General features: G+C 30.1%; 1 protein-coding gene across 3 annotated transcripts; it reads right to left on the minus strand.

The window, feature by feature from the left end:
- Window positions 1-2,161: 2,161 nt before the first annotated feature.
- Window positions 2,162-23,412, minus strand: LOC127736050 (uncharacterized). Of its 3 annotated transcripts, none has more exons than XM_052246546.1 (8): window positions 23,300-23,412; window positions 15,349-15,424; window positions 14,979-15,014; window positions 14,658-14,763; window positions 11,452-12,355; window positions 9,830-9,947; window positions 9,281-9,385; window positions 2,162-8,226 (listed from the first exon to the last, which is right to left on the minus strand). In XM_052246546.1, exons 1-8 carry the CDS (start codon window positions 23,378-23,380, stop codon window positions 8,102-8,104), a joined length of 1,551 nt encoding a protein of 516 aa, XP_052102506.1. In that variant the 5' UTR covers window positions 23,381-23,412; the 3' UTR covers window positions 2,162-8,101. The 3 variants fall into 3 exon arrangements, with proteins under 3 accessions (XP_052102506.1, XP_052102508.1, XP_052102509.1); XM_052246548.1 differs by lacking the exon at window positions 23,300-23,412 and adding an exon at window positions 21,908-21,965; XM_052246549.1 differs by lacking the exon at window positions 23,300-23,412 and adding an exon at window positions 21,893-21,925.
- Window positions 23,413-25,075: the final 1,663 nt, after the last annotated feature.

A 25,075-nucleotide genomic window follows, 5' to 3' on the forward strand; every position in this document is an offset into this window, starting at 1 on the left:
TAATAAGCATTGTGTATAAGTTTCATAACATTTGGTTGAGGCAAACTCAAGTCAGAGAACAGAAACCAATTTTGGGACGTACGTACAGACGGACAAGGGTAAAACTTAATGCCCCACTGCTACAGCAGGGGCATAAAAATAAAAGAAGAATGTATGAGGACAGGAATGCCCCAGCTTGAGCTTTGCAATTTTCCCAAATAATAAGTGGCATAACTCTAGAAAGGTAAGTGGCTCAGTGCTCAAATTCAAACTCTGTCTAAGTGTTGTAAGTGTCACCGAGTTTCATGAAATTTGAATGACGAAAACTTGAGTAAGAGTTCTGAAATGAACAAATTTTGCAAATTTCCAAGTTAAAAAGGGGAATAACTCTAGAACAGTAAGTGACTCACTGCACAAATTTGAACTCTGTCTGCGAGTTTTGGTTCTTAGCATTGTGTATAAGTTTCATAAAATTTAGATGAGTAAAACTTAAGTAAGAGGGCTGAAATAAAAATGGGACAGACGGTCAAGGATAACACTTAAAGTTGCCTATGGCAGGGGCCTAAAAAAAAGAAGTTGCATGTGTTGTCGTGCTTAGCATGCCCCACTCGTAATTCAAAGTATTTGAAAAGCACTTACACAGTTACAACTAATCACTGCTAAGCTGCTGATTATATATAAAGTTATTCTGTACCAATGCTTTTTGAGAAAAGTGTGAAAGTTCATTCAACATGTTGAAATATTCAAAGTATCGACAAAAAGGAATAGGTGTCAGACATATCAGAAAAGACCTAACAAGTTTCATCTCTTTCACTGTCAAGCTGCTGATGAAATATGAAGTTTTCTGACTAGCAGTACTGGAGAGATGTGTGACGAAAAATTTGAAGTTTATTCAACATATTTTAAAATTCAAAGTACCCCAAACAGGATAATGCATGGCTGCTCAACATCCACCGCAAACAAGAAGTTTCTATCAGACCTGAGCAATGTGTGACAGAAATAATTGTTGGACAAGCTGACAGACAAAATGAATGCAATATAGCCCCAACTGTTTAAAGTGGGGGTATAATATAATAATGTATTACAGGATCATAACTCTAAAATCAAAATAATCATAACAACAGGGTAAATGATCGACTATACGTCATAATCTCAAAATATACTTAATATGAAAATTATTGAATATCAAACTAAAGAAATTGACAATTGATTTTATTCTGTTGGCATTCTACCCCTTATCTTATAGGCAGTCTGTCCATCATTAAAGATGGCAGCCACATTAGTTCTTACATTTCCTCTGAAAATGGAACTAAATTTATTTGTATATTCTTTTCTGATTTTTACTCATTGTTGAATGCTGTATTGTGACCTATAATTGTTAATTTCTGTGTCATTTGGTCTCTTGTGGAGAGTTGTATCATTGGCAATCATATCACATCTTCTTATTTTTATAATTATAACATCAAATTAAATTTAAAGTATTGGACAACATTTCACTTATTAGAGAAAAAAGTAAAATATCAAAAATGACGAACTCAAAGTGATTTTCAAAACGGAAAGTCCTTTATAAAATGCAAAATCAAAAGCTCAAACACATCTAACGAATGGAAAACAACTATCAAATTCCTGACTTGGTACAGGCAATTCCATAGGTAGAAATGGTGGTTAAATCCTGGTTTTATAGCTAGCGAAACCTCTCACTTGTATGACAGTCGCATAGAATTCCATTATATTGAAAACAATGTGTGAGCAAAACAAACAGACATAATAGGTAAAAACGTCATAAATTAGGGTACAGCAATTAAGGAAAACAGAAGCAGAAAACACACTAGGGACATTTCAATGTTCTTTATACATTAAAATCAACCCAAACCCACACATTATACTTAGAGATTTGTGCGTTTTTCTTTAAAAAGTGAAAATGAAAACTAATAGATTTAATTTAATTTGATGTTATAAGTAAACAATGCTATTCATACTCACTAGTTACAAATATACTACTGGTAGAAATTGTAACAGGCTTGCATTTCATCTGACAATATGATTGATTATAGGTGTTTAACACCACTTTCAACACTATTGGCTTTATTGTGGCGGTCAATTTTTATTAGTGGAAGAAGCCGGAGACAACCACCTTCCGCCTGAAAACTGACAATATGAGATTGAAAAATAAAATACTTGATATTTGTTTATTTGTTTATTTACTTTATATGAGGTATATCAACAAAGATAGAACAAACAATAGCTTTAACTTCATCTCATTACCCTCAACGCAAATAATGTGTTTTACAAAATTAACATATTCAAAATTTAAATCACAATCTGTGTGCAAAAATAACAATGAAATCTTTGTGCTCCTCATTCCATCATAATCAATGTCTGAATAAATAAAGAATTTAAATCTTCCTTTCAGATAAAGTATTATTTTGGTGATGATCATAGGTAGCCTTAACTCTAAACAGCAAAATTATGTAGTAATTTTTTGCATACTGGAAAATCTCCATGAATCAATGGTAACAAGTGAGGGACTGCAATGCCAGACTTTCACATCATGGACCAAGAAAGTGTTCTATCACCATTAGATTCTGACTAACTAAAAGCATCCATATATGGCACTCTCAAATCCAATTTATTGACCACTACTAAATTTTCCAGTTAGAATGAAAGAAATCTTGTTAGTAAATAAATATAAGTTGGCTCTCCTAGTTTTAAACCCTTTCAAATAAATTTAAACCTTTCTAGAACATTTAGCTATTTTTAATAGGGACAAATTAAATAGTTTTTTCACCTATCATTTACCAGAAACAATGAGGATGACTATCATGATGTTAATAGCGATTGTTCCAGTGGTTTCAGATTGGAATCAAATAAATTTATCCTTTTGTGTATCTAGGGCAACAGCCAGTTCATTTAAAAAAAAAAAAAATTGGAAAAGTCACATTTGTTGATAACATTTCAATCCGGATTGAGACATATTAAGTTGAATTTACAATGCTTTTGGAAGTATTTTTTTTAAAGTATTCATGTCATCTGTAAAAATAATGTTCTTTCTGCCCCGTTATCCAGTAATGTGGAATTAATTATTTTATGTCCCTCTATATTAATAGGGGGGCAATATGTTTTTTTAGGATTATGCGTCCATTACACCTGGTCTTAAAGAACTTAATTGGTCTCTGTTACCAAGAATTTTCCAGAGGTTATTCTGTATATTTCAATCAAATATTCCCTACTTAAATGAACATACTGTATTTTTTCTCCTACCTAGAACACTCATCTATAATTAAGAAAAAAACACAAACAGCCTGATCAAAAGATCTGACATGAAATATAAATACTGTGTACATACAGCACCATTATCATTAGATGCTAAATAAGATTATCATGTTAAATATACTATAATTAAAATAAATACGATACTGATAATAAACAACTTACTTATAAACCTTCATAACAACTCAACATTTTCACACTCATGTATTTATGCTGACCAACACATTTGTTGTCCATTTTCACAAAAAGGTATAAGACACTACACTATTGTCCATTTACACAATAAGGAAAAAGACAAAAGTTAACATGAGATGTTTTTCTTAAAGCACAGTATCCAAGACTAAATGAAATCGTATAATAATCTAATAATATTTGTATATTAAGCAGGTGTCAGAACAGATGAGTGTATATACCATATAGGTAAATTATATATAATTTCACCTGTTAACTTAAGTAGTTTTCAAGATTAAAATTTTAGTTAATTTTTTTTTTTTACTCAAGTTTTGAACATCAACTTCAACCTGTGAGGTTTGCAACTGATAGAAAATAATTTACTGTGGTGTTTGTGAACAAATCATAATTGAAAATTAACTGTTGACACCGAGATATGTCTCACCTATTGGCATACAATTAAAAAAAAGAACAATCTGATGGACAGCAACATTGCTCACTGCACCATGATCAAGTGGGCAGGGCCTGAAAATGGTCTACAAACTAAAATGTTCAGACAGTAATGTAACTTTATAGAAAATATCGTTGTTTATTGTAAGAAGTTCCTATCAATATAACTTAGGCAGAAAAACTTAACATTGAAAATTGCAAATTCATTCAGTCACTGGACCATGTCCTAGGGGGCAGGGCCTCAAAATAGTTGTCAAACTGATATGTACTGATAGTAATGCAACTTTATACAAAATATCATTGATCTATCACAAGTAGATCCTATCAAACTAACTTAAGCAGAAAATTTAACATTGAAAATTGCTAATTAATTCAAAGTCACTGGACCATGTCCTAGGGGCAGGGCCTCAAAAATGTCATCAAACTAATTTGAACTGATAGTAATGTAACTTTATATTAAATATCAATGATCTATCACAAGTTGTTCCTATCAAACTAACTTAAACAGAAAACTTAACAATTGTTGACACTGGAGCCGTCGCTGGAAAAGCAATCCCTATGTCTCTCTTTCGGAACCTTTCGTCGCAGGTGAGAAAAAACCCCAATATACAAGATAAATTATCAAAAGATGTTAGATTTTATGAAAATGTCACAGTATATTTTCTTTCATGTCTATGTTTCTAAGAAAATGGTGTTGATATCAAATTAAATAAATAAATAGTTATTAATCTGATCATTATATAAGTTATTCAAATGAGCCTAGTAATTTCTGTAGAAGCAAATTATACAAGGACATATCATATGTATGAATGAACACAAAACACTGGTATAACTGAACACAAAAAAGTGAGGGAAAAAAATCAGCCTTCATAAAATAATTCCTCCGAAAAGCTTCTGTTGAGCACTTCAAGAATTTTTTAGATAAAAAAAATACCATAGCTGAAAACAAGTCTAATGAACAACTCACATTTGGTTTAACTTTGATTGGTTAAAAACTTTTTTACTTCAATTTGATTACAATGCATAACCAGAATTGTGAACACTGACAATGCAATCAAGCTAAAAATCACATCTTATTAATTGGTCCCAAATATAACATTGTTAAGCATCAATCTAAAAAATCAAAAAATGGAAAGTAATATTGTTAAGCATCAATCTAAAAAATCAAAAAATGGAAAGTAATAACAATGTGGAAGAAAGTAAACACATTCACCAACACAGTGTAGTCACAAACAGTATTGTGGAAATAGTGAACAGAATCACATATTACTGCATATCATATGTAAATTATAAAATGATAATTTAAAAAAAACATATATATTGAGATCATTTCTCATCCAATTTATCCAAAGTTTTCACCTTGAAAGTAACAGTTTTTTTTAACTGTGTCCAAAACATTTGGGGAATGAAGCAAGCATTTATATTCAATTCACAAAAAATCCAGACCTTTTCTGTCATAAATAATCTTAACACTGTCCATTTATTTTGTTGTCAACACTTACCGGTATATTTAGACTGAACTCCTGTCCAGATAAACACATAGCTTTACAAAACCCAACTGAAAATGACTTCATATAATTTGTTGGAAAAAAATTGTTTTATATAAAAAAATAAAAGAACTGTACACTTCAGAACTTTAGAAACAACCTGGTTTAATTTTATCTAAAATTTCAGATCTATAATTAACGAATAAAAGTTTTCAGAAATACAGTTTTTCAGATCTTGTTTCTTGATGCAAATAACAATTTGATAACAAACAGATAAAACATGTAAAAGCAAAAATATATGATATGTATTATTATTGTACGATTTATGTACAAATATATAATTTGCATAAAATGGCAACAATAAACCACATACATGAAATGCATCGTAATAGCAATAAAATATAAGCACAAAATATTAGCATAATAGCAAGCACAATGATAGTTCCATATAATACATACTAAAACAATCAATCAATGTAAAAAATATTAGGCCTAACAAAAATCATTTACAATGTTGGTCCAAATAATGAGCAAATTCATAGGTGCATAAACAATCCATCTTTTTTGTTCCAAGTTCTCTGTTTATCCAAACTAAATAAATTTTGCAAAAAGCTTGATGTTAATTTGTTTTCTATAAAATATAAAATGATTATTCAAAAACATATACAGATCTGCTTTCCCATTAATTGAGGAAAATCAATATACAATATGTATGTGAAAAAAAAACCACACTTTTAACAATTTTTTTTGCAAATGTTCTGTTGATTCATGATTCTTACAAAACCATAGAAAAATAATTTATGCATAATCATATTTAAACAAAGGCACACACACTGCAATCATCAGGGAATTTCTTATAATTTTTTTGCTGAATACAAATATCTTACTTGACAACATTCTGTAATTGTGGGTTCAGATAATGGACCCAGTATCTGCTTAAAGGAAAATGGTGTAATTATATAATCATACGTATTTAAAAAATGTTGTGTTACAAAATGAATTTTCATTTAAATGTTCTATCAGATCTTTATAAATTGCCACTTCTACCTTTTTCCATTGTTAGGCAAACAACAATTATTGCAGTTAAGAAGTTACTTCTCTTGTCAACGTATATTTGTTCCACCTAACAGAAGTTCCACTGGAAATTTTGTTATAAACAAAGTCATAATATATGTTCCTGTTGGAACAAATATTCTATACCCTTTATTCCGTAAGGAACACATACTGTAATATTTGTTCCAATGGAAATAATAATACAGAATATTTCTTCCACTTGGAACTTATATTATGAAGGAACTTCTATTTCGTGACACTCTTAGAGCACAAAATAATTATAACTTTCCAAGACTTTATCCACATAATTTCAAAGGTGAGATTACAGATGGTTTTTGCATATAATATCATCAAGACATTAGCTTTTTTTTCTGTCTGTATTTTAATATTTGAAATTTGAAACATGTACTCAGAATATTAAAACTGGCTTTGGGACGAGAAATTTTTAAATTCTTTTAAATAATGTCTGATCATATTTCTTTCATACTGTTTTGTTAAAAGCTACTCAATAAGAAATTTGCTTACCAAAAAAGGCAATAAGATTACATGACCACTACTTGACAATCACATGGCAATAATCGCTGAGATTAAATCAATATTATAAACATTTTCCTAAACTATTTCAATCTCTAAGAAAGGCTTACATCATGACAAAACACAATGAAAACAGTGAAATTTCATCCTTACAATGAACGATGAACAAGTATTTCGGAAAAAAAAAGAAAAAAATCTAGGAAATTTCTATGTCCTCCTTTTCAAATTCAAAATTCTTCATTTCTACACAAAATATTTTATTCTAAACAGTTTTAAAAGTTGCATTATAAACAGAAAAAAAAAACAATTGTCTCAAAACATAAATATTATTTATACTCATCTCAGAAACAGGATACAAATACTAGGCATAGCATCGCATTCTATCTGTTTCTAATTCCTATACAAATAAATTTGATATTTAGAGACAATGTATAATAATTTATATGTCTTAGGAAACAATTAGTTGATTGACAGTATTCAACACTCATATGCCATTGTCCGTTTATGCCGCACAGCATTTTTGTGAAAGACAATTTAAAATAATAACAAATTTGTTTAGGCTGCAATTACTATGTTGCAAAATTTAACCACAATGTAATATAATAATAACAATATCACAGTAAACAAGGTAACAAATATGGTTTTAAGATATATGCATTTAATTTCTTCATTCTTGCACACATACAATCATTTGATATTCCCCCTACTAAACTTTAAATAGTATCACTTATGCAGCCTTATTTTTGTAACATGATCCCTAATATTACATATTAGTATCTCTTATTTAAAAATTGCCTTGCAAGAAGTTAAGCAATTACATTGACTAACCTTTCTAATATATCCTGTCTATTGAAGAATTCTTTGAAAAAAAGAAAAAAAAGGAATTCAGGAACAACTGAAGATATTTTAAATGATGATGTATTTCACATTATTTAATAATAAAATAGATAACAGGTTGAATTATTTGTGTAAAAAACATGGTTTTGTGCAAAAAAAGTCCACTTCATATATCCTTTGTATTAGACAATATGTCCACCATCATTCCCTAATGAGATTTCCTGAACTGGATTTTCATGACTGTAAATTGAAATTCCAGATAAATCCCTGATCAGACAAATGCTGGATTCACAGGCCATTTTTTCTTCGCTTAGATTTCACTATCCAAACTTAGATTTGAATTCCATATCATCATCAGTAGCCAAAGCTTCCGGACAATGTGTAATGACTTTAGCAACAAGTTTGTCAATGTAGACCTTCATATCTTTCTTGTCATTTTTTAATGCTAAAAATAGAAAAAAAATAAAGTACTTTAGTTTAAATCAAGTTATTTATGTGTTGGGTATTTTCCACAATTTCTAAGTCGTTTATTCATCTTATGAGTTGTCACTTTTTGCTATAAACATACCAGTTTTAATTACCAGCATGCCCTTTCTGTAACATACATTTATTTTTAAATCAAGAAAAACATTTAAAAGTCAAACCACTAAAAAAATATATGCATAGATAATACAATTTACACTTCAGAAAAATTTACACTAAATAGCTGGTATATAGAATACGAGGTAATCAAAAGTTCATTTATGAGTGTAATTTGCATAACCAATTATAACACTTCAATTATAATTTCAACAACATTTAGTATTCTTATATGCTAAAACCAATGAAAATGTATTTCTTAATGTAAACAATAATATCAAAGTTAAATCAGATAGAGAATTTATAATATATTGATTCATATATTCTATTCATGTGACATTTTTATTATTTTTCACATATGTTACCTATACATCACTTAGTTTGACATAATGACATAAAGAAGTAAGCTTGATTGTAAAATAAAAAATATTTTTAACAGCTGGAGTGGAAATTCTGATAGTTCAATTACAATCTGCTCAAGTAAATGTCACAGATATAAACTAATTTTACTTCTATAAATCATTTTACAAAAAAGACAGTTTTGATATGTTAAAAAGTATTTGAGTTTTGCACTTCTCCATAAATTTGTAACTTTTAGAAGAAATACATACATTTTTTTACTTCTAAAAAAAGTTTATTATCAAAACATAAAAAAATTATATAATAGTGTTAAGGAGCAACTCCTTCAGTCAAAACTGACCTCAGACAGTTTTGGCTCCTCTGTTTTAATAGGCCACTAACATTTATATTTTGCCTTTTGTAACTTTTTCGTTTCTTTGCACCCAATGAAGATGACTCCAGAAACAGGTGCTTTCAGAAATCTACCATTGTTTTTGCTTGGTATTTATTGACAAAGATGCTTAAAAAATGAAATCAATATGTGATGTAATGCTGATATCATTTTATATACTTATCCTTACATTCAATTTCATCTTTTAGTACATCAATCTGTTTATTATCCTTTTTTAAGCGAGCAATTTCTGCTTGTAGTGACTCAATATTTACTTGTGGAACTACTGCTTGTACTGTCAAAATATGAAAAATGATTTATTAACTATAAGAATTTTAAATCAAAAGTCTGGTTATGATGTGGATCAAAATTGTCCACATTTTGTAATTAATCTTTATTCCCACTCTGGTATCTTTCGTCCCTCTTCTACAAATTGTAGAGAGTTGTATCCCTTTTATCAGGCGCTTCTTACCCTTTCAGAGCACTTGATTTTACACTTTAATGCAGTTTCCATAGTTGGTCAAATGTATCATTTCACTGATATAACTGTAAATTGAAGATAAAAGTTTATTTTATATGGTATATAAAGGGCTCAAATTTGTACAAATACTATAAAAAGTCATGAACATATTTTCACCTGATGATATTTTTTGTAAAAAAAAATTGTTCAGATTACAAAGTTCCCCTATAAATTTTTGCTTCAAATGTATAAAATAAACTCTTAAAAGAAATTTCCTACCTGGACCTTTTGACTGGAACAGAACATGACCTTCACTTGCCCTTCTGATATGTTTGAGAAAATGTTTTTTTGACTTGCCATCTGAATCGTTATTTCTATCAACATCTGGCAATGTGACCTAAAATATTTATAACAGTGAATGACTAATAAAACAAACAAAAGTAAGATGTTTTGCTCATGATGCTAGAAGAAGAATTGTCCTTTTTATAGATGCAGTCAGTTTAAAGATTTGAGATCAGTAATTGTGATTTAAAATAAATTAAAAAAAGAATTCTGGTGAAAAATTCTTTAAAAAACTTTTAAATGTACATGATTTGTTCACAAGTATTGCTTCGAATAAATCAAGGGAAATGATAGACTTTTCTGTAACATGTGTGCCTAGTACCATGGAACTAGAAACTGTATGACAATATAAGTAATTTGTTTAAGGGTTAAATGATTTTCAACTTCAAATATTCTTGCCTCAAACCAAGGGCATGGAAATGTTTTTTTAACAGTCCTGAGCAATTATTGGACATAATTGGCAATGGTAAAATTTTTACATTTTCCGACATCTAGAGTAATGAACATCAACTGTTTCATTATGTAGCCAACAGCTTGAAATGAAGAGAATCAGTCAATTAGCATTCAAATACCTGCCATGTACATGTAATAAGATTCACATTTTGGGTGTATCCTGCAATACAAATGTGTATACAGGGTTCCTACATACACAGACAGCTCACCTGACACATGTTTATACAGATTTCCTACATACACAGACAGCTCACCTGGCACATGTGTATACAGATTTACTACATACACAGACAGCTCACCTGGCACATGTGTATACAGATTTCCTACATACACAGACAGCTCACCTGGCACATGTGTATACAGATTTCCTACATACACAGACAGCTCACCTGACACATGTTTATACAGATTTCCTACATACACAGACAGCTCACCTGGCACATGTGTATACAGATTTCCTACATACACAGACAGCTCACCTGGCACATGTGTATACAGATTTCCTACATACACAGACAGCTCACCTGGCACATGTGTATACAGATTTCCTACATACACAGACAGCTGACCTGGCACATGTGTATACAGATTTCCTACATACACAGACAGCTCACCTGGCACATGTTTATTTTCCAGGCTGTTTACTGGTCAAGTTTACATGTGTTTTAAACACTTATGTTGAAGTATATATGTGCTTCGCCAATTTACAAACAAATTGTAAATTCAGAGTATTTTAAGTTAATGCATTTACCTTTAAAACATATTTCACCACTGGATGTTCAAACAGAGTTTATTTTATACACCATCGTAATCACAAGTAAAATATGTCTGTTGTCAAACTATATATAATACAAGTATTTTAGAGACTTCAATATAATTGATAACTTAACATTAAATTTATACAACAAATCTATGTTGAAAGGTCTTCATACTTTATATATTTTATTTTCTGACCTTCTTGATCAGGTGAACCCAAATATTTAACCTGAATGACAGACATCTTTTTTTGAATAAACATTATTTAGACCTGACACAAAAGTCTGTTACATGTATACTATTGTACTTATCCATATTTCACCCTGTTAAGTTTAGGTTTAAATACTTACACACATTTTCACTTTAGGTGATTTTGGTACTTTAGGTGAGGCTGGTGTGATCACATTATTACTAAGTTCTTCATCCCCTATAGAAAATCTTGTGTTAGAACTACTCGTATCACTTTCATCTCCAGTCACTGAGGGTGAAGAGGGAGCATTTGGATCAACATATGTAAAACCATTTTTCAATGTTCCTATCCCTCCTGACTCAGTCTCTAAAATTATATCTCCTATTCCTGCCGTGGAAGGTTTAATCTTTAAAAATATTCTTGAAGAAGATTCAAACTCTACATAGTCAGCATGATCCACCTCACAGATTAATAATTCCATTATATCAGCCTTTGATAAACCTAGATTTTTCCCTTCGATTGTGACCCTTGTTCCACCATCGATCAATGCATCTGACGGGGTGACACTATGAATTATGGGTAGTTTACCAGCATTATTCATACCTGATCCAATACTGCTTGAACGCCCATTACTTAAATTTGACACATTCTTATCATCATTGTCTTGTGTTGGACTTCTTGCAAATGAAAACAAGTCATGTATAGACTTAGAAAACTTTTTGTTTAATGTTTGTAAAGCCGTACTACCCCTTCGTTTTTCATGTTTGTGTCTCATAATTGGAGATGATGTCATACCATTCCTATGTTTATCATATACATTTGGTATACTAGTGTGTTTGGGTGTACTTGAATTTGGGAAAAATGAAGGTCTATACTTTGAGACAAAGCACTGGTAAATAAGTTCTCCTTTGGGACTAGGACATTTTTTGTGGGATTGTAATGGGTTCTTCATCACTCTTCCTGGTGGTCCTAACAACGTTGTTACAGGAATGTTGATTTGACCTAAGATATCTTCTTTTTCTGTGACTATAAGGAATACTTGGTCTGCAACATTGTTGACTTGTCTACAAAAAATAATCATAATATAACTTCTCTTTTTATTCATGACATTAACATGTTATTTTCCTGAATATGTACATGTATGTAATATTTGATGCTGAATATTGAAAATTAATCAATCAGACACACAAGTAATATATACAGCTAAATGCAAAACAGTATACAAGAAATATGGATTGTATATAATAATAATGAGATGTCATATGATTGCCAATGAGACAACTATCCACCAGAGTGTAAATGAAGTGTCAATGTAAGTAATTATAGGCAACTGTACAGCCTTCAACAATGAGAAACACCCATATTGTATAGTCAGCTATAAAAGGCCCAAACATAAAAATGTGAAACAATATAATTCAATCAAGAAAATGTACGGCCTAATTTATAACAAAACAATTTCGGAAAAACAAATATGATAGACAAGAACCAACGACAAACACTGTATGTCCATCATATGATTACTACTTGCTTATTCATCAAAAGTCAAACAGAATATTGGTTTTTCACATATGCATGTTCTACACCATACTTGAGTACTCATACACTTGTGACATCCCCTATAACACTTATAATGAATTAACATTTTCTTATCCACAATTTTTTGCTTACAAACTTTTATAGGTAGAAATTTTTACAAGAATGTAGAAAAATGTTGAATTTAACAGTGTTTGAAATAATCGTTTGCCCATTGAAGACAAAATTCAGTATGGCAATTAAAATCTACAGTGACTCTGCCAAGGGGCAAGTTGAAAAATCTATGCTGTCAATAACTTCTGTTCCTTGATAATCGAAATACCTGGTAAGATGTTAAAGGCTTATGATAGTTGCTTTCTGATTGATCAATATGCATTCTTTCTTCCAATCAAAACAATTCAACAAAATTCTGTTATTATAGAACCTACAATAATGATAACTTTCTCGATCTCAAACAAGGGGTATATCTCAAAGACTGAATGAGATAAAGGCGACTGTTTTGGAGAAATATAATTAAGCGAAATACTGATGAAAGGAATTTTGAATTTGAATCTTCAGCAGGGTCTCTTCTATCCTGCTATACCGTAGAGGATTTGATAAACCGAACATTGACCTGTAGTTATCTTGGTTATAATCATCCATGGCCTTTGGTCTTTGGTCGATAGTTGCCTCATTGGTAATCATATCATACCATATCTCCTTATTTCTATAATGTTAGAAATTGCAATAAAACAGATGGTCAAATATTGTCAATAGTTTGCAGACACATACATGTAAAATGTCATGATACATTGTATGTCACTATAATTTCAGGTGCAATAATAGGATTTTTATGGGAACATGGAAGATATTTAAAAAAGAGATCAAAAATCCAAATCATTTATACTTGGTGAAAAGAGAATACAAATTGAAAATAGAATATAAAAAAAGTATATGAGGAGGCCGTCAATGTTTTTAAAGTTGTTTTTTCTGGTTATTGTTTATTAATTATCTCTCAAAAAAAAGGGTTTTGGTGCTCATCCTTTTTTAAGGTTATATAATATAGTGGGTTTTGTCTCTGTGTTTATGTTGATGTTTGGTTTTTGATAAGTTCCGTATATAACTTTCCTTTCCTTTCCAAATTGCAAGTCTAACTTTGTACAATGTTATATATACATTTAGTAACACAGATAAAAGACAATAAAAAAACATTTCAACAAAAGCATAGTATTCTTTTAAGGCAAGTTGTTATCCTGAAGAACATGTTGTATTTTACTCAAACAAATAAATCCTTACACTGAAATATGGTCCTTAAAACAAATCTTGTAAGCTAAATAGTGTTAATCATTCACTAAGCCTGAAACGCCAGACATTGTATATCATACAAATATCTAATTCACACAATCAGATGTAAAACATGCATTAATATAGGATGGAATCTGTAATCAGGTAAATAAGATATTTTGATGTTAGACTTGAGGGTATGTTACAATACACCATCATTGATACCTATATATCCCGATACCGGTATATCTTGATAGTATCAACGGAATCCAATCATCTATACATGTATCCCTGAAGGAACATGTAGTAATGATCAAATCCTACATCATGTACGATGACATAGCCATCAAATATGTATTAACCTAAAGAAATTTCAAAGAATATTATGATAATATCTTTCATGAACTGGTTTAGAATTTCACACAATATTACGGAAGTGTACGTTAATCATGTTTTATATTTATACATTTTATGTGACGATACTATTCAGTAATATCATAAACTAAGGTATTTCAAAGTTTGACAAAAGAAGAATTTGGTAGATTTTATGTTTTGTAGAAGTGAACATACATGACTGATTCCTCGTTCCATTCTGGACATCCGTCAGCATCTTTTACAACACATGTTCTGTACTTTCTGTTTCCCACACCAAATATTACAGAAAACTTATGACGACCTGAAAATAATATAGTACATGAAGCTTTAACACACTTACTGTTTTATATGTTATATCAAAAGATATTTTCTTATATTTCAAGATGTAATTTTTATCATTATTGATCTTTTTTTTTAAGACAAACAATAGTTTTAAAAATAAAACTTTTCCTATCTATTATGTTTTTTGAAGTTTCAAACTTTTATGATCTAATATAACTGAAATGTATTAAATACCTTGCTTTTTTCCTTGAAGTCCTTTTCCAGCAACCACTGTAAAATATAAAAGCAAAAATTAATAGCAAGTTTTTTTAACTTGACACTGAACTTTGCAATTTAGTGTTCCTTTCAGTTTCAGCCATAAAATTTCAGAGAAACAGAAAAAAAGTAAATAAAAAATGTTCCAAAAAACCCATTTCCATCATACATGAAACATTTAATTTCTGAATTATCATATATTTTTAAGTCACAATAATTCTGTAACTATGTGCAGCATTAAAACAAAATGTAATGGAAGTACATATATATATGTTTTTTTATCTAATATATTTTCCTTCTTAACAAATATTAATAACTGTGTAACTTCAGATTGAAAAAACAACATTACCAATTATAGTAATTTCATCTGGTTCCGTGGCGGCCATTTTACCACAATTTCCATCTATTGCAGCCTCATTTTTATTCTGAAATGTATAAATCTAACGATGAAAACAAATCTAACGATGAAAACAAATACTGTGCAATTTTTCTGGGTGTCATTAATTGCAGTTTGACAATTAACTTTCACTTTTGGATTCCTTAAATTATTTTGAGTTCCATCCTTTCACACATGAAAAGGAATAAATCAATGAACTTAATAAATTATTGGGAAATTTTTAAAATCTTGTTATTTTACAGAAACACAAAATCTAGAATCTAAATATCACCAAAACAACTGGTATGTTTTTTACAAATTAATAATAAAATATATTTAAATAAAAACCGAGTTTCAAAGTCCCCCATGTTGCACATATTTTATCTCTTAAAGGGCATAACTAAACTTTTGTTTTGTTTTTTTTTAACTTTTTATAAATATCTAAGAGGAATGTAGAATTGAAAGCACTAACAATGCAATTTTCAATATAATTAATATTTCCAGTGGTCATATCTTTAAAAAAAAGATGATCAGCACTGATTTTCGAAATTAGTCAGAGACAATGCTACCTTTGTTATAAATTTCATAAATATCTGACAAGGATTGTACACTTGAGAGCGATCACAATGTAATTATCATATAGAATTTTACATTTCTAAGTGACAAAACTCTTGAAAAAAATAATCAATCAACACTGATTTTCGAACATGACTGAGACATTAATGATATAAACCTTTGATATAAATTTCATCTGACAAAAATTGTACATATGAGAGCACTATAACCATGCTATGTTCAATATGATTAATAACTCCAAGTGACAGGACTATTTCAAAAATAGTTGATGGCACTGATTTTGTAACTTGTCTGATAGATTGCTGATATTAACCTTACATGTAGATGTAAATTCCATAAAAATCTGACAAAAATTGTCACATGAGAGCTCTGAGCTTTATCAAGCCTGGATAGACACCCAATATTTTTATGTCCCCTGCAGCAGCATGTCACACATCATGCACATGGGACAAAAACAGGACAAATGTTATACAAATGAAATTAACAAAACATTTGCAAAACAGCAAATTTTATAAAAAAAAAGAAGAAAGAAATGATACATGTATTTTCTATCAATACATGTACACTTGTAATTTGAAGTATCTTTTTCCTTTAAGGTTCATTCTCCAAATTTTCTTTTATCAATAGTACATGGAAACATGTTGGCATGCAGAAATATAATTATTATTACATATACATGTATCTTAAGGAAATCATAATCACGTTAATTCTAACCATGTACATACCTCGTACTTTTAAACTGTGATGGTGTCAGTTACAATTAAATTTCTTTTAATAATTACTCATAACAATGTAAAAAATATTTTTGATAAAAACTACTTCTTCCTCAATAACTTCTAAATATTAGCTACTTATATCATTTCTAAGTATTATTGCCTGATAAGGTAGGTACTAAAGATTATAAACTGACAACTGTAGTGAGTGTTTGGTAAATAAACTTCCTTCATTGATGTATCTATTTCAAATTTATCACATAAATATCTGTGTTGTGATTCAGCATCACATTAAAATAGGAAGAGTAAATTGATCTATAGTGATAACATTACTTAAATTAATCTATAGTGATAACATTACTTAAATTGATCCTGTGGTAAAAAGATTTTTGTTAGGAATCTGTTAAATTATTTCAGTCACAGTCTGATTTACAAACAACAAAACATGTATACATTTGTCAAATAGAAATTATAAACACTAGATAATAACCAATGCAAGTGCAGACACAATAGTGTATATACATTGTACTTTAACATTTTTAAAGTTATGGTGTATTCATTCTGAGAATTTTAAAAAATATCTTTTAATTGTTCTACAGGAAATCCCAAAACAAAATCTTTCTTCCAACTGCTTTATACAATGGAAAGAGGTTACATTTTGCAGAAAAATTGAAACAATCCATCACTGTTCGTCAAAATAAATTCTGAAACAAACTGCAAATGCAACTGATTTTTTTTACAGATAAAAAATTAAATGATGTAAAACTACATTGACCATAGAAATAAATTTTAATTCCAGTCATTTAGGGATAAGGTATGCAATGTTGACTCCCTAGGGTCTAAAAGCAACTGAACTTAAAATAACCTGGCAATTAATCCTTCAATTGGATTGAAGGCATCGATCTGGTTAAAATATAGTCCAGTGTTTGAATAAGAATAAAACTTTATTTTTAAACAAAACAATCAGAAAGAAGCTAGAAATATGTTGTTTGACTCCTATACAACACATTTGCTGACAGTAAGTTATTAAGGGCATACGATACAGTTACAGTGGAGATAATGACGTTGCTATCGTAAAATGTTATTTTTCACGACGTCAAACTGTGACATATCAGGAAAAGATGCATTTTTCGACTGATTTTTATCATTCAGACTGATCTATCTTGAAAACCTTGAAAACGAGTTCATGTAACCCTCGTTTTAAAAATGACTTTTGGCTTTATTATGTATGAAGATTATTTGTGCCAATTTTTATGAACAATTCACCAATGATTTTTTTTCAATTAGATAAAATATACAGGAAAAATGCCTTGTTTTTACTAAAGTCATGAAAATGTGATAAAAACGAATTATTTCCAAAGCATTGTTATACAAATTCTAAGCACACTCTGTAGAGAAGATATTCCGAATGTTGTTACAAAAATCCGCTTGCATTTATCTTTTGAAACAAAAAGGTTTACACAGAATAAAATGGGATCTAGAGTGGTGACATTTGCAGACTACAAAAAAGTCTTATGTGAACAAAATGTATAAGATTTAAATCAAAAACCTTTGTTTAATATGTCAAGGTTACCTGAATTTCCTTATTTTAGTAGTTTCGATATAAACATGATAAATATACTGGACAATCACAAGTTAATGGTTCACTATTTAGTGGCATCCAAAGGGGCATCTGAGAGTTAATTGCGTTTTAATAGGGGAATAGTACACAAAATTATGAGATAGCTAGAAAAACATTTTTGTACTTGTCAAACAAATTTAACACACAAATAAGCAACAACAAAAATAACAGAAGCACCAATATAACCACTGTCATCGTAAAAAGTAAGGTTTTATGTACACCAGATCTTAGCTACTTAAATTTATTATTGACCTATTCACATTTTACCTGCCTATCTGTGATATGAAAAATTGAATCATATATAGATATAAGAAGATGTGGTATGAGTGCCAATGAGACAACTCTTCATCCAAGTCACAATTTATAAAAGGCTAGCTGAGGACCACCTCCGGGTGTGGGATTTTCTCACTGGTTGAAGACCCATTGGTGGCCTTTGGTTGTTATAACATATATCTGCTCTTTGGCCAGGTTGTTGTCTCTTTCACATATTCCCCATTTCCATTCTCAATTTCATTATAGGTCAAAGTACGGTCTTCAACACGGAGTTCATATAGTTCATATTTGACAGTTGATCATGAGTTTACTTTATCATTACTCTAACCAACACAAATGTGAGAATGAAACAAAACCTCCATTTGACTTTCAACAGAAATACATTTGTACCATCAATTATTAGTAAATATGTAGCTACAGACAGTGAAATAATATATACTGGCCAGTAATTTACATTGTATATGATATAGAAACTTACTGGCCCAGTAATTTACAATCATATATGATATAGAAACTGAGTATGCACCAATACATGTAGCGATGATATCAGATGAACAAAATAATAATTTCATCTGCATTGCAATTCATCACCAATTCAAATAATATTTTTTTAGAAAATGAATATTTTTGTCAATAATTGGAAGAAAATGATTACACACTTGACTTGTTCACATCATACAGACATCACTTTAGCACTATGGCATCAAATATTTTTTTTGCATCTGGTGGTATTCAATGTATTCAATGTACCTCATGTTCTGTATTAGAGGATGAAGTCCTCGTTACAGTAGAAAAATCAATAAAACATGAGTGCACATACTGAAATGTCTCGTCTGCTTTACTTATTGTGATTGAATTTATGTTGAAAGTTTGTAATAGGAAGGCTTTACTATCACACAAACTTAACATTATTAATGATCAATGTATTTATGAGGTCAAGGTCAGATGAACCCTGCCAGAGGCAGCCAGACAGACATGTAATCCTTTCAATCATACCATGTACAAAATATAGTTCAGTAAAGTTTTCATAAAAATGCTTAGTTGCTGAGACATTGTTAACAATTTTTTGGAATGCCTTTTATGTGTTGCTTGACCTTGTAAAATCTATTGGTCCAAAGGGGCAAAAAGTGTATGATTAGTAAAAAACCGCTTATCATTTTGTATTTGTTGATTAGAGGGTCTAATGATATCTTAAGAAATTTAGATTTTTTTTATTAGCCAATCATGGTGATGAGTATGTATATAAAGAGACATACATGGGTACTATACATTGCATATATGTTCCTGATATAACATGTGGTGTTTTTATAATAATTAACTGTTTATTGTCAAAAACGTCAACAGGAATTACATGTACATATGTACCTGCTTAATTTGAAATTTACTTTTGTCAAATGATTTCATACATAGACATAAGAAAATGTGGTATGAGTGCCAATGAGACAACTCTCCATCCAAGTCACAATTAGTAAAAGTAAACCATTATAGGTCAAAGTACGGTCTTCAACACGGAGCCTTGGCTCACACCAAACAGCAAGCCATAAAGGGCACCAAAAATGACGTGGAAAACCATTCAAACAGTAAAAACAACGGTCTAATCTATATAAAAAACGAGAAACACTTATGAACCACATCAACAAACGACAACCATTGAACATCAGTTTCCTGACTTAGGACAGGTGCATAATGTAATTCAATATGCTTCTATGTGGTACATTTACATGTACATGTAGTTGTCCTTTTCTTAATTTCCAATTGGACTTTTTTAAACACGGGAACATTTGACATTCAGATTTACATACATTGTTAGGAGAATACACATCTAGGTAAATTGTGAAATAAAAATTAGCTCAACAATTTCTTAATCACCTTAAAGAATGTATTTACCTAATAATCTCAACTAAGACAAAGCATATTCAACTGAAAATGTGTTGAATTTAATTATTATACTTTATGTCAAAGTGCAAGATTTTGATTGGTTAATATGAGGGATATAATCTACTATATCCCATGGCTAATACTCTATTAACCTTCACAGAGATGCTTAATCAGTTGTGCACTTTATTAGATATGTGTGGTTGTTATGTACAAGACATTATAGTTTATTACTTTGAATTTGAATGTTAGTAGATAGTTATTTCAGAATATTCAGTCTAATAAATTAAATAACACATAGTTGAGAGGGTGATAGAGCAGATTGTTACCCCTGGAAAAGACAATGTCAACCTTGGCTTTGCCTGGGTTCACAATATTTTCTCGGGTAACAATCCGCTCCATCACCCTCTCAGGGGTATGGATGTGTATTGGCTAAATTTGTAAGATGTAAACATGCAATTTTTTTGAAAGTTGGATATATTTTTGGACTTGTACTGTACATTACACACACAAAAGATTTGACAAAAAAAGCAGGTAAAATTTTTTTAATATGACAAAACGTTATAAAGAACTAATAGAGGAATTAATTGTGGTCTGTCGCCAGCTATGTGCTATTTATATAACCAATTGTAATGATTGTATAAGAAGTGAAGAAGTTAAATATTCTGAACTTAGTCAAAGTCATTTTTAACTATTTTACTCAGTGAAAATTGATATCAAACTCAAAAAAGTCAGTTTAAGCAATATCTTATTATCACTTGGTAATTTTCTGTATGTATTTTATTTCATTAAGGAATGACTGTAATATTTTTTCTGTCTATGAAGAAATAACATCAAAAATGTGGTGCACACTGAATAACCCGCGTAGCCTTTTTGGTTCTCTTGTTTTTATTTCTTATTAATTTATGTATATATATATGTATAAACATATTCATCCTCGTTCAGAAGGTAAGTAACATACATAAATAAAGATGAATACAATACATTTAGGTGTGTTCTATGGTATTTTAATGTGTTCGGCTGTGTGCGGTGGTGTTCGGCGGTGTGCGGTGGTCACTGGTGTTCGGTGGTGAAAAGACCTACCGCATTACACAGGCACTTGTGGCCTTTACCATCTAATGAAACTAAGTGCCTGTGGCCCAATAGTATTGAATGAAACCTATACACAGTGCTTTAACTGCCTATTTAAGTTTCAAAATTCCAAATATTCTATCAATATGATTAAACATTCACATTTTCATTTTCATATTACATTTTATTGTATAACATATACATGTTCACATTCCTTAAATATGTTCATCAATCACCTGTGTTTTATGACATTTTTGACGATGAAAATCATAATAAGTTTCCCTTACTTAAACTGCTGCAGTCAAAGTGAGATAAGAAGGAAATACATAAGCATTAACACTTGTTTCTTCGATAAAAAATACGTAAAATTGAATTATATTTTCTTTACTTTGTCTATCGTTACCTTTCAGTTCCTTTTTCGTCACACCTGTCAGAATTTATACGACCTCTTGTAAAACAGAATTATATTGGATAAAATGAAAATATTGGCCAATCAAATTCTATGTTATAATTGTTGTTCGGATTCTGATTTTGTATATTATTGTTTTGACGTCAGAGGTTATAAGGTCAACTATCTGAGAAAAAAAGGGGGGTGCAAAAGTTGGCCGATCTCATTATTGATAATGTATTCTCTTTTGAAAAGTAATCATCAAATCATAAATTTCTAAATTTAAAAAAAAAAATTTTGATATTGTTGAATATTGTGATTTGATAAAAAAAAAAAAAAAAAAAAAAAAAAAAAAAAAATTCAGTGGTCTAATCAGGAACATATATATTGCATGTATTGTTAGATATACTGTTCCCAGGTCTAACCGAGCACTGATGTCACACGATGATGTACATACAAAGAGACACAGTGCATATAGATGCGCGGTCACTGATAAATATTTATAAATGAAATACAAAACTTCTATTTTTCGATGTATGAATGATTTAATAGATATGTGTGTTGTAATTTGAACTGGATGTATATAGTTGACGAGAGCCTCGATTAAAATTAGACATTATAAGCGACTAACCTATTTTATTTAAATTTGGATTTACATTATTATTACTTTGTAATAAATTTTATAAAGCAACCAAATAAAAGATGAAATAAAGTCATCAAAGTAAATGAATGAGGTTTATAAGAACACGAAGATCAACTTGAACTTTTATCAATTGATATGATATTGTCAAAATGATGTGCACACTTTTAATACAAGCAGAAGGCTTTTAAAAAATGAAATGAAAAGTATACTGTATAATTATATACTTGTTTTGTTCCAGTTTGATCCCTCACAAACATATTTATCCGAAACATTATTTATGTGTCTATCCTATGTCATAAGATTGTGATTTTATGGATTTCGTTGGTTGCTGTCTGCAACATTTTTTGGGCAAACGTCTCGCGCCGGGCTTGATAAATGCTAAATACTAAAAAACTAAACAATAATTCCTCTAGAATATATGCTTTTATAATCATTTCACCATACTATTTCACGTTCTTTTATTCAATGTTTTTGTCGGACCAATCTGCAGTTGACTAGACCCCAAACAAACGTGAAGTCACACCAGGTCTCAGATCTGATAATTCCATGTATTGAATAAGGTAACATCTCAAATAAATTTTTAAACTATATCTGTGTCTTCTCACTCATTTATCCCAAAGATACCATCTAAATAACCAGAGGAGTTTCACCTTGACATCCATATGTGGTTTTAATTTAACAGAAAATTTTGAATATTTGCGGCATAACAAGACAGTTTAGTTGTATATTATAATCAAAAGCATTATAAAATCTTATTTACTAACCTCTTCCTGAATCGGAAAATTCCACAGTTCACTTTTCATTCCTCTCCTCTTACGAACACGTAATTTTAATCTACACCACATTGTTCCCGGACACACAATCTACACCATTTAACTTTGACATATAGTCTTGTACCAAATTATTCTATTACTTGTCAACATGTCTCCTTCATCATGTTTATATTTACATCAAAACATTTATAAAGGATTTTTCTCTAACGATACATGTTTTGTCATTTAATGCATCATTTTAAACAACAAATTATCATTATGATAAAGAAGTAAGTTAGGAGTGTATATTTTCGTTAAAAAAAATCAGGATATTTTTTTCCTTTATAATACAGTTTTTGAGATGCTATATAACTTTAAGTTAATTTCATTTGAAGCTTCACACATAGATATTAATAAGTAAGTTGGTGCAAGATCGGGTGGTCAGTATATTAATAAGTAAGTTGGTGCAAGATCGGGTGGTCAGTATGCGATTCTGCCCTAAACAACCCTTACATTTTATCAACATCAAGCAGATAAGTAGATATTATTAATTGATCGTTGGAATGGAGACTTTTCCCCGTGTTTAGAGAATCCCGCGCTGTCTGCACGTTAAAAAACCCATGAAACAACTTTTGAGGGGTCTGTATAGGTGACCTGTATACAAGGCAAAATGTCTGCTCCTATTATAGATTCGCTCTCTTTCATGACCAAGAGGCAGTCAAATTCGATCACTCGCCCTCTATCCCGATCGAAATACTTTGCAGAACCCACCTTTTTGGTGAATTGTTCAATTTTTCTCGTACTAAACATGCCGGCATGAAATATGTACCACTTGTCATAAAGCAAAAAACAAAGAATAGCATATTTTACTGTTATTGTTAATAAGCCTCGTAGCATTGGATACAATTGTTTTAAAAGTAGTGATCTACACTGTCCTTCATCTTCATCGTTTTTGTTTCTCAGCTTTGTTGTTTTTACCTTAATTCATTTTGTGGTTGTATACCTGAGAACAGTTCTTTCTTTCTGTATGTACAAAATATCTTCTCTTTATTTCTTATGAAGGTTGAAAACGGACTGAAAACTGTACTTATCACGAACTTTCTAATTACAATCATTGTAATAAAATAAAAACTGGATTAACTGTACATGTGTATGTTACCTGAAGGGACTCTATACATAATGAAATATCACAGGAACAAAAAAAAAAAACAAAAACAAAAAAAACAAAAACAAATGAAAAAAGTAGCATGCTGAAAACTATAAAATCATAAAACAAAATTGTCACTTAGAAACAAAAATAAAAGACCGAAGACGTGCAACTAATTATAACACAATCATATATCAAAGCTATATCAATAACTGCAAAAGAAAAAGGCTGTCAAATGAGCAGAAAGTTATCATGTTCGTGATATTTTTAAGTCCAAGGACTGTTGAACAAGTAAAACAATTTCAATGAAACTTAAATGTAAGTTGTAACTAGATAATTTGACTAACTATTTACTTACAATCATCATATTTTTACAGGCATTGCCATATAAAGTTACCTATAATTGCTTGGTTTTGTTGCTATTTTGAAACAGTGGAGGTCTTGATCGATGGTGGATTGTGTCCTCAACCCTATTGTGAAACAACTAAACTTTATGTAACATTTCCTCAAAATAAAAAGCAATTGTTTCTTTTTAATTATTTTTATTCTTTAAATGAATTTTGTGTTGGTTTTGTCCCTATGATCTTGTTAGTACTAGCAGTGTTAGTCTGTTACTCGAGTTATTGGATATTTCTTTAATA

The sequence above is a fragment of the Mytilus californianus genome, unplaced genomic scaffold, assembly GCF_021869535.1.
Source record: "Mytilus californianus isolate M0D057914Y unplaced genomic scaffold, xbMytCali1.0.p SCAF_3, whole genome shotgun sequence".
Classification (NCBI taxonomy): Eukaryota; Metazoa; Mollusca; class Bivalvia; order Mytilida; family Mytilidae; genus Mytilus; species Mytilus californianus.

Bases quoted from the DNA above. Each gene is read 5' to 3' on its own strand.
- LOC127736050 (XM_052246546.1), bottom strand. From the start codon at position 23,380: ATGTGGTGTAGATTAAAATTACGTGTTCGTAAGAGGAGAGGAATGAAA. The intron at 15,015-15,348 runs GTAATGTTGTTT...TATATTTTACAG, and splicing joins AGATGAAATTACTATAATTG to TGGTTGCTGGAAAAGGACTT. The intron at 9,386-9,829 runs GTAGGAAATTTC...ATATTTTGACAG, and splicing joins GTTCCAGTCAAAAGGTCCAG to TACAAGCAGTAGTTCCACAA.